This window comes from Leptinotarsa decemlineata, unplaced genomic scaffold (assembly GCF_025532065.1).
Source record: "Leptinotarsa decemlineata unplaced genomic scaffold, Ldec_3_MD MMD2_tig00000090_RagTag_RagTag, whole genome shotgun sequence".
In the NCBI taxonomy this organism is placed as follows: Eukaryota; Metazoa; Arthropoda; class Insecta; order Coleoptera; family Chrysomelidae; genus Leptinotarsa; species Leptinotarsa decemlineata.
This window is the reverse complement of record NW_027412541.1, coordinates 5,077,892-5,092,329: the sequence shown is the minus strand read 5'-3', so window position 1 is coordinate 5,092,329 and position 14,438 is coordinate 5,077,892. Positions and strand designations below refer to the sequence as shown.

Sequence of the window (14,438 nt, the reverse complement as noted above, 5' to 3'; positions counted from 1 at the left end):
AGTATTAAAATACCAGAGCGATTCCAAAAATGTATTGATACACGGGGTGTTCCATTTAAAAAGATAAAGTTGCTATATATATATATATATATATATATATATATATATATATATATATATATATATATATATATATATATATATATATATATATATATATATATAAAGATAAATAGATTAGTACTTTTTGATCATTCCCATATTGATTTAAATTTAAGAGCCACCGGTATACAACTGTTTCAGCCTATTGGGCATCGTCAGTACCGGGCAGGCGGTCCTCGATTGAAGACAAAATGAGAAAAGCACCCTTGAAGGGTGCCTAGAAGATAGTTCAGTAGTTATAGTTATTTAATAACAAATTTGATTGAAATGTGTCTTGGTGTCTTGTAATAGGTCGAAATGAAAAAACGGAAAACAAAATTTTAACACTACCTTCCAGATGTTTTTTGAGAACGACTTTATAATTTTCATTCGGACTTTGTATTTTTAAACACTCACCAACCAATTGTCCACACCATCCCAGTATTCCATTGATGAAATAGACGGTAGCTAAGAAAGCTATTACGCCAGCAACTATACCGTGTATCATTCCGATTGCATTTGCTGCTCCTTTACTCGCTGCGTCCAGAACTGATTCATATTCTCTGTAATGAATTGAACATACTTTCACTTTTTTTATCGAAAAATTTGATGATAGTAATAGTATCTTTATTGAAGAAATATTGCACTATCGGAGTCAGGCTGGAGGTGGATATTATTGAAAATAATAAATGAATAATTGTTTACTGCCGAATGTTTAGTTGGAATGAGTTTTGGAGAGACAAACATTTTCAAATATGAAATTTCATTCACAGACAATTCCTCGATATGGTTTCATGTTTGAAATAGTGGTAATCGGTTTTTGCTGATCATTTTTTGTATACTTTGTAATGAGAGACAAGACAAAATTTGATTTCCACCTGTTCGAATTTGTTGTGTTGTCTACCACATTGAACCTCTTTTCCAGTTCGCAGATTTATCACAAATTGTATTTTTTTCATAAATCCTTCAACTAGGGAGAGCTGAAGACAAGGTCTAACCTTTTAACGTGTGATTCCCAACACGGTGCAACATATTTGGAGATATTGTGGTTTTGACGGTGTGGGAGAAGTGATTTTCTGAATAAAATATCTACAAACTATCAACAATCGATATATTTATCAAATATTCACTGTTAGCGTGACAATGAAAAATGCAACCATCTTAAGTTTTTTGGTGCTAAATTTTCAGTTCAGCTTCCACTGACTTTTGGACAAAAATGTTTTTCGATAACAATGGAGATATATCTTAAATTCTGGATATTTACATATACATGATTAAATAAGAGCTAATATCACTTCCATTACCAGTGGTTCTTCTTTTGGATTGCGAATACAGTCCAATGCTTCTTGCTCAATAGTATAGTTCAATTGAACGATATAGTGCAACCTACCTTCCAACAGCTCCCCTTCATTAATATAGTTATGGAGCTAACTAATTTCGTTATTCAATAATCATTCCTGATTATATAAGAATCACAATAACCATCGCTATTGGAATCACCACACTGAAAAGTCTACGTTGTCATCACTCTCGTTATTACTATTAGTACTTGTCCAAGGACGCCACATATTGAACGGATATCAAAAACTTCAAGTAATAATAACTGCACTAATATTGAATTTCAACACTCAAATCAGATCAGTTCCTGAACTGAACACGACGGCGATAAACATCCCCCCATTCCCGAAATACCATTCGTCACCGCAACATGACTTCAAATTCAATTTTATGACTCTCCAGCTAATCATAAAACTCGGTTAGTAAAAATTATCCAATACGAACCGCCAAGTTTACAGTCCACGAGGACTAATTTGCTGCCGGTTCATTTCTATGTTGAATTGATGGATATAGCCGTTACTACGTGTAGGAAATCATAATAAAGAAAAGGGAAATGAAACTTTATATGTTTTTTAACACTTTCATTAGTAACTAACGTTACTGCAGCTTCGTCCTATACGGACATTTTCAAACTTCTACAATAAGCTAACAATGGTTCATTACATTACCACTTATATACCACCCCTGTAGGTACTAATGGAGGTACTTGGCTTGATTGGGTACCTGAATTCAAAGTTTTCAATACGGATGGGCCACTTTAAAAACAGGTGAGTAAACTTAATCGATTTGATCATTTAACAGGTTGCAATCGCAATGTTTATGCTTGTGAATTTCCAAGGATTTTAAATAATTGAGTTTGTAACCGTTCCTTGCATGGTGCAAAATTTCATTTTTTCCTAGTCTGAAAAATCTTTCATGTTCAGCTTACCGTTTTTGGAAATTTCGGCCACATTGTCCCACATAAACACTATTACACTCCGGACACTTAAGCTTACAATCTCCAGATTTCTCCAACTTGTCCACCTTATCTTTGGCATTGAAAAAGAAATAAGATAACCTGGCATGTGGTCTAAATGCTACTTATAAATAAAAGTGATAAAAACACATAGAAAGTTTCATTTCTCCTTTCTTCATCATTTCTATGTATTGTTTTTTTTTATTTTGAGAGTGCCGAAAACTTTAAGAGTGCACCATATCGTTTACTTCGACTATTCCAGGAAAACTTTTCGTGATCCTTCGTGATTTCAACGTGCGCTCTCTAGTGCGACCTCTGGTCATTATGTGATATGACCAGATCTTGTTGGATTCAGAATATGATCTCCGAAAATTTTTATAATAACGTCTATCATTGCTAAACGAAGTAGCCAAAATCAACGTCTTTTTCGCTTGAGATTGTCCTGTTCATTTTCATTTTTATGTAATTGCTATTGATTGTTTGGGTTCTTTTATTAGTAACTGCTTATACGATGTGATGCCAATATATTGTGTGAATTCGGTTTACAAGCTAGATTCGGTTTGTAAGGGAGTTTTTTCTTCTTTGACTTTATCTCCAGTCGTTACTTGAAAAGTTCAATAATAGATTTCAAAATTTTTCAAAAAGGTGTGCCTTTTATCGATCTTCACTTGCTATCGTCTAACCCGTGTTAGGAATCACACGTTAAAAGGTAAGACCTCGTTAATCCTCAGCTAGCACAAGTTTCGACTTCTGAGGGTTGTCGTTCGTAGGGGTGCGACAGCTGGTTAACGGAAAAATAGATTTTGAACATTTTTTTTTTATATTATGAGATTAATTGACCCAAATATTTCAATGTCATTTATAATGATTTCAAAATGAATTGTTCTGCTGCAAAATGAAGGAGATATGTTCATATAGGAAATAATAAAATCCCATTCCAATTATACTCACACCTTCACTGATTTTATATTCTCCTTATTCATTCTGACTTCTTCCGTTTCTGGAAACATCAGCTTACTGAAGCAAAGAGCTGCTGGAGCAGACATTATACTGGAAGTGATCAAATCCTGGGCTCTAGCGCCAAAGCCAATATAAGCAGCCATTACGGATCCTAAATATATTCGAAAAAATAATAATAACTTAACTATCATTTCTCAAGTGTACTTGATGTATTTCAAATAGATGGGCATAACAAATTGGCCTTTATCAAGCGAACTGTAGGCTACTGCACAAAACGACACAGTCACACACAGAATTCAACCGCACATATGTCTAACATATTATCCGCTCAAAATTTGAAAATTAACCCACAAAATTTCTTTGTTGTATTACTAGGATGACAATGAAACAAGTATGAAATCATTAGAAATAATATTTCATCTATATTAATCGAAAGTTAAAGCCTTATACCTACTATCTGATTCAGTCCTTTCTATGGAAGTTCTCGCAATAGAACTATATTCGAATAGAGATTCAGTTCGTGCGAATTACAAGTCCTTAACACAAATTGAATGTTTTATAGCCATATTTTATTATTTTATAGTCACATGAATGCACATTTCCCATGCATATTTCCTAACAAATGGACGCCACTTTAAACCTCACAAAACTATTCCAATATTTATTGATACCAGATGATCAATTATCGTTAATGAATATTTGGAATAATTCCATTGAACTTATCCAAAATTGAATATTGAAATATCAATTATCAAATAACTAACGTCAAAAACGTCACATAAAGGGTCAAATAACCTTACAGAATCATTCAACATTCGACATCACGAATGAAAAAGTCGATGTTCACCAAAAAAGGAAAGCATCCATTCATTTCATGTTCCCGATATCCATGACTGTAGCCATATTGACTCACACTAGGATCAAAATTATGATGATTTCATCCTCCTTGTTCGTTAAGAGTTGAAATTGACTAACCTCAAAAAGAGAGCTTCAGAAGATCTTATTCTTCTTCTTTTTTTCGATTCAATGGCCTCAGCAACTAAGACTATCCGACCAGTTGATTACGAGCATTAAAAGATACTACCTGTCTGATGACACATCTGACAGACAGATCTGCTGTGGGGGAGAAGTGAAATCTATTTAATTCTTCATGATTTTTCAATTCTATTCTTCACTTTTTGAAATATTTAATATACATTTTGCATGATTTTCAGCTATGGTGCTAAATTGGGGTGAAAAGCTCGTAGACTAACAAGGACATTTTTTGTGAAATTTGACAATTTTGTGACAGATTTGACAATCACTTCTTCATCGGCACTGAATTTTTTCCAGCAAGCATTCTCTTGAGGTCTGAGAACGAAAAAATGTCATGAGTGACCGCCCTGGCCTTCAAACGCTCCGATAATGATATAGAATAGTCGCTGTGGATGAGTTTTCCCTTCTCAAGATAATCGATGACTATTATACCATTGGCATACAAAAATACTGATACCATAACCTTGCCAGCCGAGTGTTGCGTCTTTGCACGTTATTGACTCAGTTCACCATGTGCAGTCCACTCAGAATGATGGAGCGATGTTTCATCCATTGTCACATATCGAATCATAAATTCGTGTTGAACAGTTTCAAACATTGCTCAGAATCATCAATCCGTTGTTGTTTCTGGTAGATTGTAAGATCGCGCGTCACCCGCTTTGAACAGAGCTTTCGCATACCCAAATATTCATGCACGATATGTCTAACACGTTCCTTTGATATCTTAAGAGCCTCATCTTTCTTGATCAATTTTTTTGATTTTTTCGTCGGTAAAAGCTTCTTTGGGGCGTCCACTGCATGCATCGTCCTCGGTTCATTGTCCTAGATAATTTTCCGTCGATCATGGAGCATGATCGACGGAAACATCACCTAACATTCAACTTATTGGTCCACGAAGAATAACTGATGCTACTCTCAATAGAGTAGTCTTTTTTGTATCTTGTGCTTCAGCGCAAAATTCATTTAGGGACGCTGGCTGATCTTGCGAAGTTGACGGTTAGTTGCATAAACTATCTTGGTACGTGAAGAAGACTATTGTGTTTTCCTTTACTTCACCTCATATCTTGTTTTCAAAAAGCATCCATTAGACATGTGACCTGTTTGTCAACATAAAAAACATAATTTCAAATTCAGTGCGAAATATCTTCTTTCTGGGACAATTTTTTTTTTAATTTGCCACATTCTTTAATATCATGACTATCATCTTCGAAAAATACATATCCTGAAGTATATCTACGTTTGGTGTTATATTTTTTTGAAACCATCACTGTTTCTTTTCCTAAAACACATTTGTATATTCGAAATGGATTACCTGTTGATGTCATGGAATTTACTTCTTCTTCATACCATTTTGCGAAATCTTCAAGTGAAGTTGGTATTCCCTGTATATCTTTCTGATATTTGAATTTCCCCCAATTATAATTCTGAATCAGGGAAAGCTTATTCACCAAACTTATCAATAATTCCGGATTGAACAAATAAAGTATAGAATTGACATTTTTCATTGTAACCATTAATTTATTGACTGCGTTCAAAAGATATATGCAAGATTCAAATTTATCCACCCGCAACTGTCCAATTTTCTTGACTTTTTCAATCAGAGAAAGTAAAATCCACTCAGATCTGCCAAAATTCAACTCAAATATTTTAAGGATTTTAGGTACATTACTCGGTGAAATCGTTAAGGCTTTCACAGTTGCCCTAGCTCTTCCTTTGAGTGCCTCATCAAGACAAACAAAGTTTTCCTCATATGAGAAACAAAACTGCTCAGTATATCTTCTGAACTCAGCAATGAAAATAGGCCAATCTGTGAGTTTTGCTGAGAAATATGGAAGGTCCCTTGCTCTTCGTCTCATCAGTAATGCATTTGTATTTGCAGTAATTTCTACACATTTTCTAGCGATGTCAAGAACAATATCTCTATCACCACCTTCACCAAAGGAGGAAGAATAACATGGATGTTCGCAAATAGAATGACGCTGGTTGCTTTTTTTATCTAATTCTGATTTATTTTTGATGTACTGTTCATCAACATTCAAATATTTTAGAGCATTACTATATTTTCTGGCATCTTCAACTCAATGATTCATGAAAACTGGATCTTAGTACAAATCCTGAGATGGTATAGACTTGGTTACACTCCCTGTTGTACTTTTTTGGGTTATTCTCTTCTGAATTTCAATTTCTTCAGAAACATTATTTCTTAATTTTTCAATAGCTGTCATACTTTCTTATGTTTCTTGCTCATCTAATTATTTGTGCTGCTGAATGAGTTTTAGTTCCAAGTTCAGCTTCGAAATACCCGATTTCCGGGAAAGAATTGACTCTTCTCTTTTATTTTATTTCACTGAAAAAACTGTTTAATGGAAACTGAATTATCTCTTGGCATCGTTCAAGTTTTCTGCATTCCTTTTCAAACAAATTGTTAACAGAAAACACTTTGTCTGCTTCTCTCATATACTTATTTTGCAATCTAGTGGTTTTAGCATTACCAATAGGAACTGTATTTAGCTCTAAATCAGCATCATTCATCTCTGCAAATCTCATTGTTAGAACACCTTTTTGGCCCTAGCACTTCTGCGAAGCACAGTTTCCCATTTTTTTGTAAATTTAGTGACTGACTTTTCCATACGTGTTCTTGAGTAACTCGAAGGACCAATGTTGAAATTTCTTGGTTTAATAAACCTGGTTGATACCGTTTTAAACGGTATTAACCAATTTGACCCACAGAAACTCTCAATATTGAATTGTCTTGAAACAAGTGACTAATCTGTCAAAATAAAATATTAAACTTATATACAGTGTCTTCAACAGCGTGCATCGTCCTCGGTGCTCATTTCACTTCGTTTAAACGCGGCAAACCACTTCTCATTGGTTTATATTTTGTTGTGCAAGTACGAATAATGTTTATCAAGCCTTGGCTTCAGCAGTATTTTTTCCGCCAAAAAGCAATGCATTACTTACACACGGAGTTCCTTTTTATCCATTTTCTTCAAACTAACAGAAGTTGCTTTACCCAAAATGTTCTATCTCACAAACTAATGATCAGACAGCTGTGAAATTTGTAAATGTGTCTTTGAAAATTAGGGTTAACTGAAAATCATATGGATTTAATACTAGAAGCGCAATCCGCGTGTTAGCCTACGAAGTTTTCGGCCCATCTAGTAATGCCAGGTGTCGTCTGAATTCCGTTAATAAGTTGTCATCACTCGGAGAGAATAACGAACTATGGTGAATCAAGTATCTTTGACAATCATCACAAAACTTAAAGTAGCAGTTACTCGACGACTCAGTTGAACTGCATCAAATTCAATATTAATGATAATTTGAGATATTTCACTATTTAAAAAGCATTCACATATGGTGATATAAATTGATTTGAAATTCCTGAAAGAATCTGTAAAAAAATTTAAAAGATTAGCTGAAGAAACAATTTTATTAAGCAAAAAACTGAAATTACAATTAAATAACATACAAGCAACAACCAAAGAAGCCAAAAAAATTGAACTATCAACACGAGCTGAAAAATTTAAAACCAGAAATCCAACCACCATCAATCGACTAAGAGAGGAATCATCAAGCCTCTACTAGACCGTGCTTTCGGTCTCTACAATACAAAGGAAGGTCTAGAAAAGAAACTAGGCATCATCGAAAACGACCTTCCACGGAATGGTTACTCCAAGCCACAACCAGTACATGTACTTCCCTACATCATTGTTGGAAAGGATAAGAAGGTAAGGTTCAAATATAAAATCAGAACCTGTTTCAGATCTGGAACCATTATCCGTAGCAGTCTCACGAAAACCAGGCCACCAAACACGGACTGCGATTCCGAGAATTGCATTTACCGGATATCCTGCGAGTGCGGAGAATCATACATCGGTGAAACTAAGAGACCATTGAAAGTTCGTATTGCCGAGCACAAGAAACACACATAGCGAGGAGAAACCAGCAAATCCGGAATAGCAGAGCATGTTTGGACGTATCAACATAACACCAAGTGGGCTCAGGCTGAAGTCATCCACAAGGAGGAACACTGGTTGAGGAGAGAATTCAAAGAAGCCGCAAATATGTTGTCCAACATCGCATTTAGCCAAGCAAGCGTAGAGATACGTAACATATGGAAATCTCTAATCAAGCGGAACACGACCAACTCCCGCCAAACAGTCAGCTCCCGCTAAAAACTAATAAAGCAGGGAGAGGGAAGAGAGGATAGGTGGAAGCAGTATAATGGCTTTAAATAGTCAGATCTCGAAGGAATAAGTCCAGTTATTTCCCGAAGACGATTGTGAATTGAAACGTCGTGAAATAACTTGCTTTGAGCGGATCAATATTTCAACAGACAACAAGAGCGCACTAGGGGCTCTGACAAACCCGAAGGCGACATCAAAACTGGTCTGGGAATGCCATGAAGAACTGAATTAACTTACAAACAGGAACAAAGTAACTCTATACTGGAAGTAACTCTATACTGGATGCCACGGCATTCAGGAATCACAGGTAATGATAAAGCTGATGAATGCGCTAGACGCGGATCATCAACTTTATATATAGGTCCTGGTATATATAGGTCTGGGGGTACCAAAATCATTGGTACGAAACCAGATTAGGACATAGACCAATAAGAAGCACACAGAGTACTGAAAAAAAGTACCTGGCGACAAACACAGTAAAACCTTCATTAGGCAACCGTCCGAGAAAAACTGAAGAACTACTTCAATATAGTAGGAACCGGCTCAGAATAATTACAGGGTTACTAACCGGTCATTGACCGCTTAGAGGACACCTGAATAAAATGGGGCTTTACAACGAAGACCTCATCTGCAGATTATGAAACGAAGGGATAGAAACAGCTCTACATATCTTTTGCGAATGTGAGGCACTGAATCACAGGATGCAGGCAATATATAGACGTACGAAATTACGTCCAGAAGAATATGATGAACATCCAACACAAACCAGTACAGGGAACGAGACTAATGGAATGGGTGCCATGAGAAGGTGGGAGAATAAACGCAATAAGCCCAAGAGGCTGCAGTGTTTTCTGGAGACTTGGATTACATAGACAAGTCAGACAGCTCCCAAGGTACCAGAAAAAAAACTTGCCTTGGAGTCATTTAATTTTATATTTTTAATTTCCACTTCTTGTTAATGATTGTTTTAATTTTTCAGCTCGTGTTAATAGTTCAATTTTTTGTTTTTTCGGTTGTTGCTTGTATGTTACTGAATTGTAATTTCAGTTTTTTACTTAATAAAATCGTTTTTTCAGCTGATCTTTTTAATTTTTTCACAGATTCTTTCAGGGATTTCAAATCAATTTATATCATATTAGATAATGGAGTCCGAACTGATGAAATGCACTACAAAACATTGTCAACCACCTTCCAACAAACATTCACACATATGTTAGGTATCTGTTCTACCAAATCGAATATCTCGAACTTTGTCAAAAAATACTCACCAGAAACTGTCGCAAAACCAGATGTCATTATGGAGAAAAGTTCTGAGTCTGTTAGATCCCTCAGATACGGAGAAATTAGTAAAGGTGCTTCAGTCTGAAAATAGTATGAAAAATCTTAATATTCCTTTCAGAAATTTGATGGAAATCAAACGAAAATAAAAATTCAGTAAAAAATCAAGTGATTAATTTCCGAGAAGTTTTAACTCAGAGTAGATTAGTCGGTAATTAGTGACGATATATGAAACGAAAAGGAAATAGAACATCTGAGAGTGACAGTGACGAAATTATTCGGATACTAAATAAAATTCTATTCAGGTTACCACCCATTTGAATTTCCATTATAATTCATCAGTAGCAAAGATCACCTTTATAAAACTTTTTGTATTACGAGTCATTTTTATATTCTCTCCGTTGATTTGAATGTTGGAAATATACGTGGATAAAGTATTTGATAAACATACTTGATCAAAAAATATTTCAGTATTTCGTGTTAGGAATCACACGTTATTCCTTAGCTTGCACAAGTTTCGTCTTTTGAGAGTTGTCGTTCGTAGGAGTGCGATAGCTGGTTAACGGAAAAACAGACAGTTTACAAAAATCACTTCCTGAAATAGGCCTGGAATATTTCGACATGCCATTAGTTATATATGAACTTTTTTCTCAGATGGTACTGAATTGAGATACAGATACGATGTTGTTATTCTAATCATATAGGAAGTTCAAGATATTATCAAGAACATAGTATCGATAGCTTTTATCGAGGAAGAAACTCAATGCTCATATGACAGTCAGAACGCTTTTTTGTACATAATAGAACGATCCCTCCGTATGTTGAACGTCATTATTCAGTACTGTATTAAAATATCATATAGATATTATTCCTCAATAAATATTAGCTATATTCTTCAAATCGACGTGATGTTATTCGATTCATCCTAGTTATTCAAATAAACATCTATCCCGTCAATCTGGATTGATAATAATAATTATTATTGAGGAAAGTGTTAAGGGTCTTCGCTGTAAAAAAAATTGACCAAAGATTAGAGGTGATCAAATAATGATTGTAAGTAAATTTTTTGGTTTGGAATTAAATCATTTTTCACATTTGTATGACGTGAACAAATTTTCTTTGGTCATCACCAAAGATCTTCCATTCTGAGACAGTACCAAATTGTAAACTCTTTTCGATACACAAATGATCCAGACAGTATGTAAGTGACTTATCAAAAATTGACTCTGCAGTAAATATAACTCAGATATAGCTTGAAGTACATAAATGTTGACTTGAAAAGAGATGAACGATTTTGAACTATTGTTTCACTATTCTTTCATAAAATTATTTCCGTTATGGAGTTGTATAATTTTCTTCACTAACATAAGTATTTCATGAATGACAGAAAACATTTTTTACTACAAAATCTATTGCAAATGCATTTACTTCAATACTAACTCGATCTGAATGAAAAAAATATTATAAAAAAATATCAGTTTTAATGTCGGGAAACCTATCTCCTCAATAATATTTCATAGAAAAATTTAATATTTTTTCTGAGTGTCAGTGGAATTATATAGAAACCTGATCATAAATAAGCCATAATGTCTGAAGATACAGTAAAAATAAAAATCTCAAAGTAAATAGCATTACCTCGATTTGAAGAAATCTTGCTCTTCTATTTTCATGAATAAATATTTTTATAAACTGAAAAATATATTTTCTCAAGTCGAATTTGAATCATCAATTCAAATGGACTGAATAAACGTTTATTTTAAGTAAAAAAATTATTCCACCAAGATTGTGCATACATTTCAATAGAAATCATCACATTAGCTCAAGTAAATATGCATTCTTTAGTCTGAGCAAAATTAATCTCGAAGCAAAACTGTTTTGGGTTTTGAAAGAATGATATGTTCACCTGGAACATTATTCAAATGTCTCCGTATAAGAAATTAATTGTTTTCCTTTGAAGAGAAGCATTTTTCATTAAAACACTTATATTTGTATAAATCAAATAAAATCATCTGTAATATGAACAGCTATAAGTGGTAAGGAAATAAACTAAACGATACGTTACATATTATGATTGGTTTATTTGAAGTGATTGCAAATCATAAATATTATCCTGAAAAAGCATGTGACAAAAAATAACACGTAATAGAGAACTAAATTTTCTTTGTTAATCTCTGCTCAAATATCATATTTCAACCGCACACTTTTGAGAGATCATACAGTTATACAAATAACATAAATAAATATTCAATAAGAAAACATATATAAAAAAGGGACACATTCTTGACAAATTGCAAATTAACAAATGAAATGAAATCGAAGCCTATAAACAACATTACAACTCAGACAAGAAAATTAATCAATTTATTAGTAATTTTACACAAATGAAGTTTTTAAAACTAGATGCCATTCCGGTAAATAACATTAAAAAAATCACTGTCGTCGATTGAGTTCTGCATTCTGCTTTTGTTTATCCACAATTGCCGGAACTGGATTCTGAAACTTGGATTCTGAAACGAAAGAAGAAATCAGCAAATCATCGTTAGCCATTATTTCAAATATCTAGAAAGGTAAAACTATGAAAACAGCTGCCATTAAATAAAAAACAATTGTTGTCCGCATACGAACGACAACCTTCAAAATTTTAAACTTGTCTGAGGTCTTAATGTTCAACATACGATTCCTATCAAGTTAAAAGGTGCTTGAACATTCCTTTATCAGAAATAAATAATCAAATCAAAAGACGTACCTCAAATCCCTTTGAAATGGACAGAAGTCTTTACACAAGAACACTTGCAAAGCTCGGCAAATATAATAATGCATGTGTGAAGCATTGATATAGGTAATTTTCGCAAACTGAGGGCAAAATCTAGAGTTGAAGTCAAAATTTACCACTTTCTCTTCGGTACTAGGTATACAACGCATACTTACTGATATAGCGGAGTTTCTTTCTCAAGTAACCCAAACACCTCAATTTTATCCAATTATAATACTTACCCATAAAAATATCTTCCTACGTCACTTTCCAAACCATACTGGCGCGTACGCGAACATTGTTCTACATTGTTAGTTTCTCATAATACTAAATTTAAATTTTTTGGGAAAGAAAGTTTTTGGCTTTCTACTACCCCATCTGAATGAAGTGTGTGTATTTTCTATAATGTTATCCAATTTGGTACTGAAGAGCCTTAGGGCAAGTGTCTTAAGGCGAAACACGTGTATACCAGTTAGGGTGACAGTGTTCCATGTGAGTACAATTTATTACCATTCATTCAAAGTAGAACTCATGTGAATGATATCTGATTCTTATTCCTCCACAAATGTTCGATATACAAACTGAATAGAGAAAAGTATCTTCTGTATAATTCAGTGTTCATATAGAAGTATTTGTTTCGAAAGATTTTTTTTCTTTCGTGTAATTCAATGTTTATATGAAAGTAGCTGTTTCAGGAGGACTTTCTTTCAGTTTGTGTCTGAAAGTTACTTCTTTGCATGATCTACACATCCATGTATAGAGTTACTTATTTTCAAATTGATTAATCCTTTCTTTCTTTGGAAGATTCTCTCATCCATTTTTTTGTATCAGATGGAGTAGTAGAAAGCCAAAAACTTTCTTTCCCAAAAAATTAATCACTCCTAAAAATATAACCCTTTCAAATTAAATTTAAATTCTTTTCAATAATATCTATGTTCAAATAAAACAATTTTTTCAAACTGAAATGAATGAAATACTTCTTTAAAAGAAATCCTGTTCATATTCATTCTATACAATATGTTCAGTCGATCATAATATAGTTTTATATATACCTACATTAACAAAACTCTTGTTATAAACGAATTGAGTTATTTGAAGGGAAACTGTTTTGAATTCAAACAAACAATATGTTTTCAGATCGAGTTGATATTGCTCTCCATTTGAAACAGTTTATTTTTCTCTTTAAATAGGTGGTAGATTTTGAGATGATATTATATTTTCTTGATTCAAAATAGTTCAACTTCGCAATAACATAATCAAACGAATGATGTCGTTGAAAGGCCAAGAAATTTGATTTCTTCGTTAGAAAAATTGTGTTTCTTTTGTGGAACATGGCGTTGTTGGCATGAAGTAATAATTTCTCCAATAGAGATAAAATTTCAAAGAAACCTATAATCTTCTTTGAAAGAAATGATTTTTACTGTGGACCAATCGCAGATAATATTCAAAAATCTTTTGTACTTTACACTGTCAACCAATTAATCAACAATGAAAAAACCAGAGGTTTCTAAGAAACTGGTCGAGCAATAAGAGGGCAGGGAAACCCAGAGGTTTCTAGGGAGTTGGTCGAGCTATAAAAAAAAAATGCTCTGAAATTCACAAAAACACAGGTCATCCTCATCAACTTGTTTTTATTTCCCTGACATTGGTGAGAATATGGGAAAGGAAGATATAATATGGTCTTTCTGGATACTTTGAGAGACAATTTATAGAAAATTGCAGAAATAAAATGAGTTTGAATGCTGTATCGAGGGGAGATACATATACATTAAAAAATAAATATTTCTAAATGAGATCACAAAACATTCATATCCCGAAGTATCTATACCGTAAGTTCTGGTAAATC

At 33.7% G+C, this 14,438-nt stretch overlaps 1 protein-coding gene across 4 annotated transcripts in view; it reads right to left on the bottom strand.

Annotated features, from left to right (window-relative positions):
• Positions 1 to 14,438, bottom strand: part of LOC111505532 (uncharacterized transporter YutK) — a 72,992-nt gene that overhangs the window by 4,072 nt on the left and 54,482 nt on the right. For all 4 annotated transcript variants that reach the window (XM_074172394.1, XM_074172393.1, XM_074172395.1 and 1 more), the window contains exons 8-10: positions 9,831 to 9,924; positions 3,326 to 3,485; positions 499 to 644 (exon numbers count right to left, since the gene is read on the bottom strand). In XM_074172394.1, coding sequence (XP_074028495.1) covers positions 499 to 644; positions 3,326 to 3,485; positions 9,831 to 9,924 — 400 coding nt within the window. The remainder of the gene's footprint in view (positions 1 to 498; positions 645 to 3,325; positions 3,486 to 9,830; positions 9,925 to 14,438) is intronic.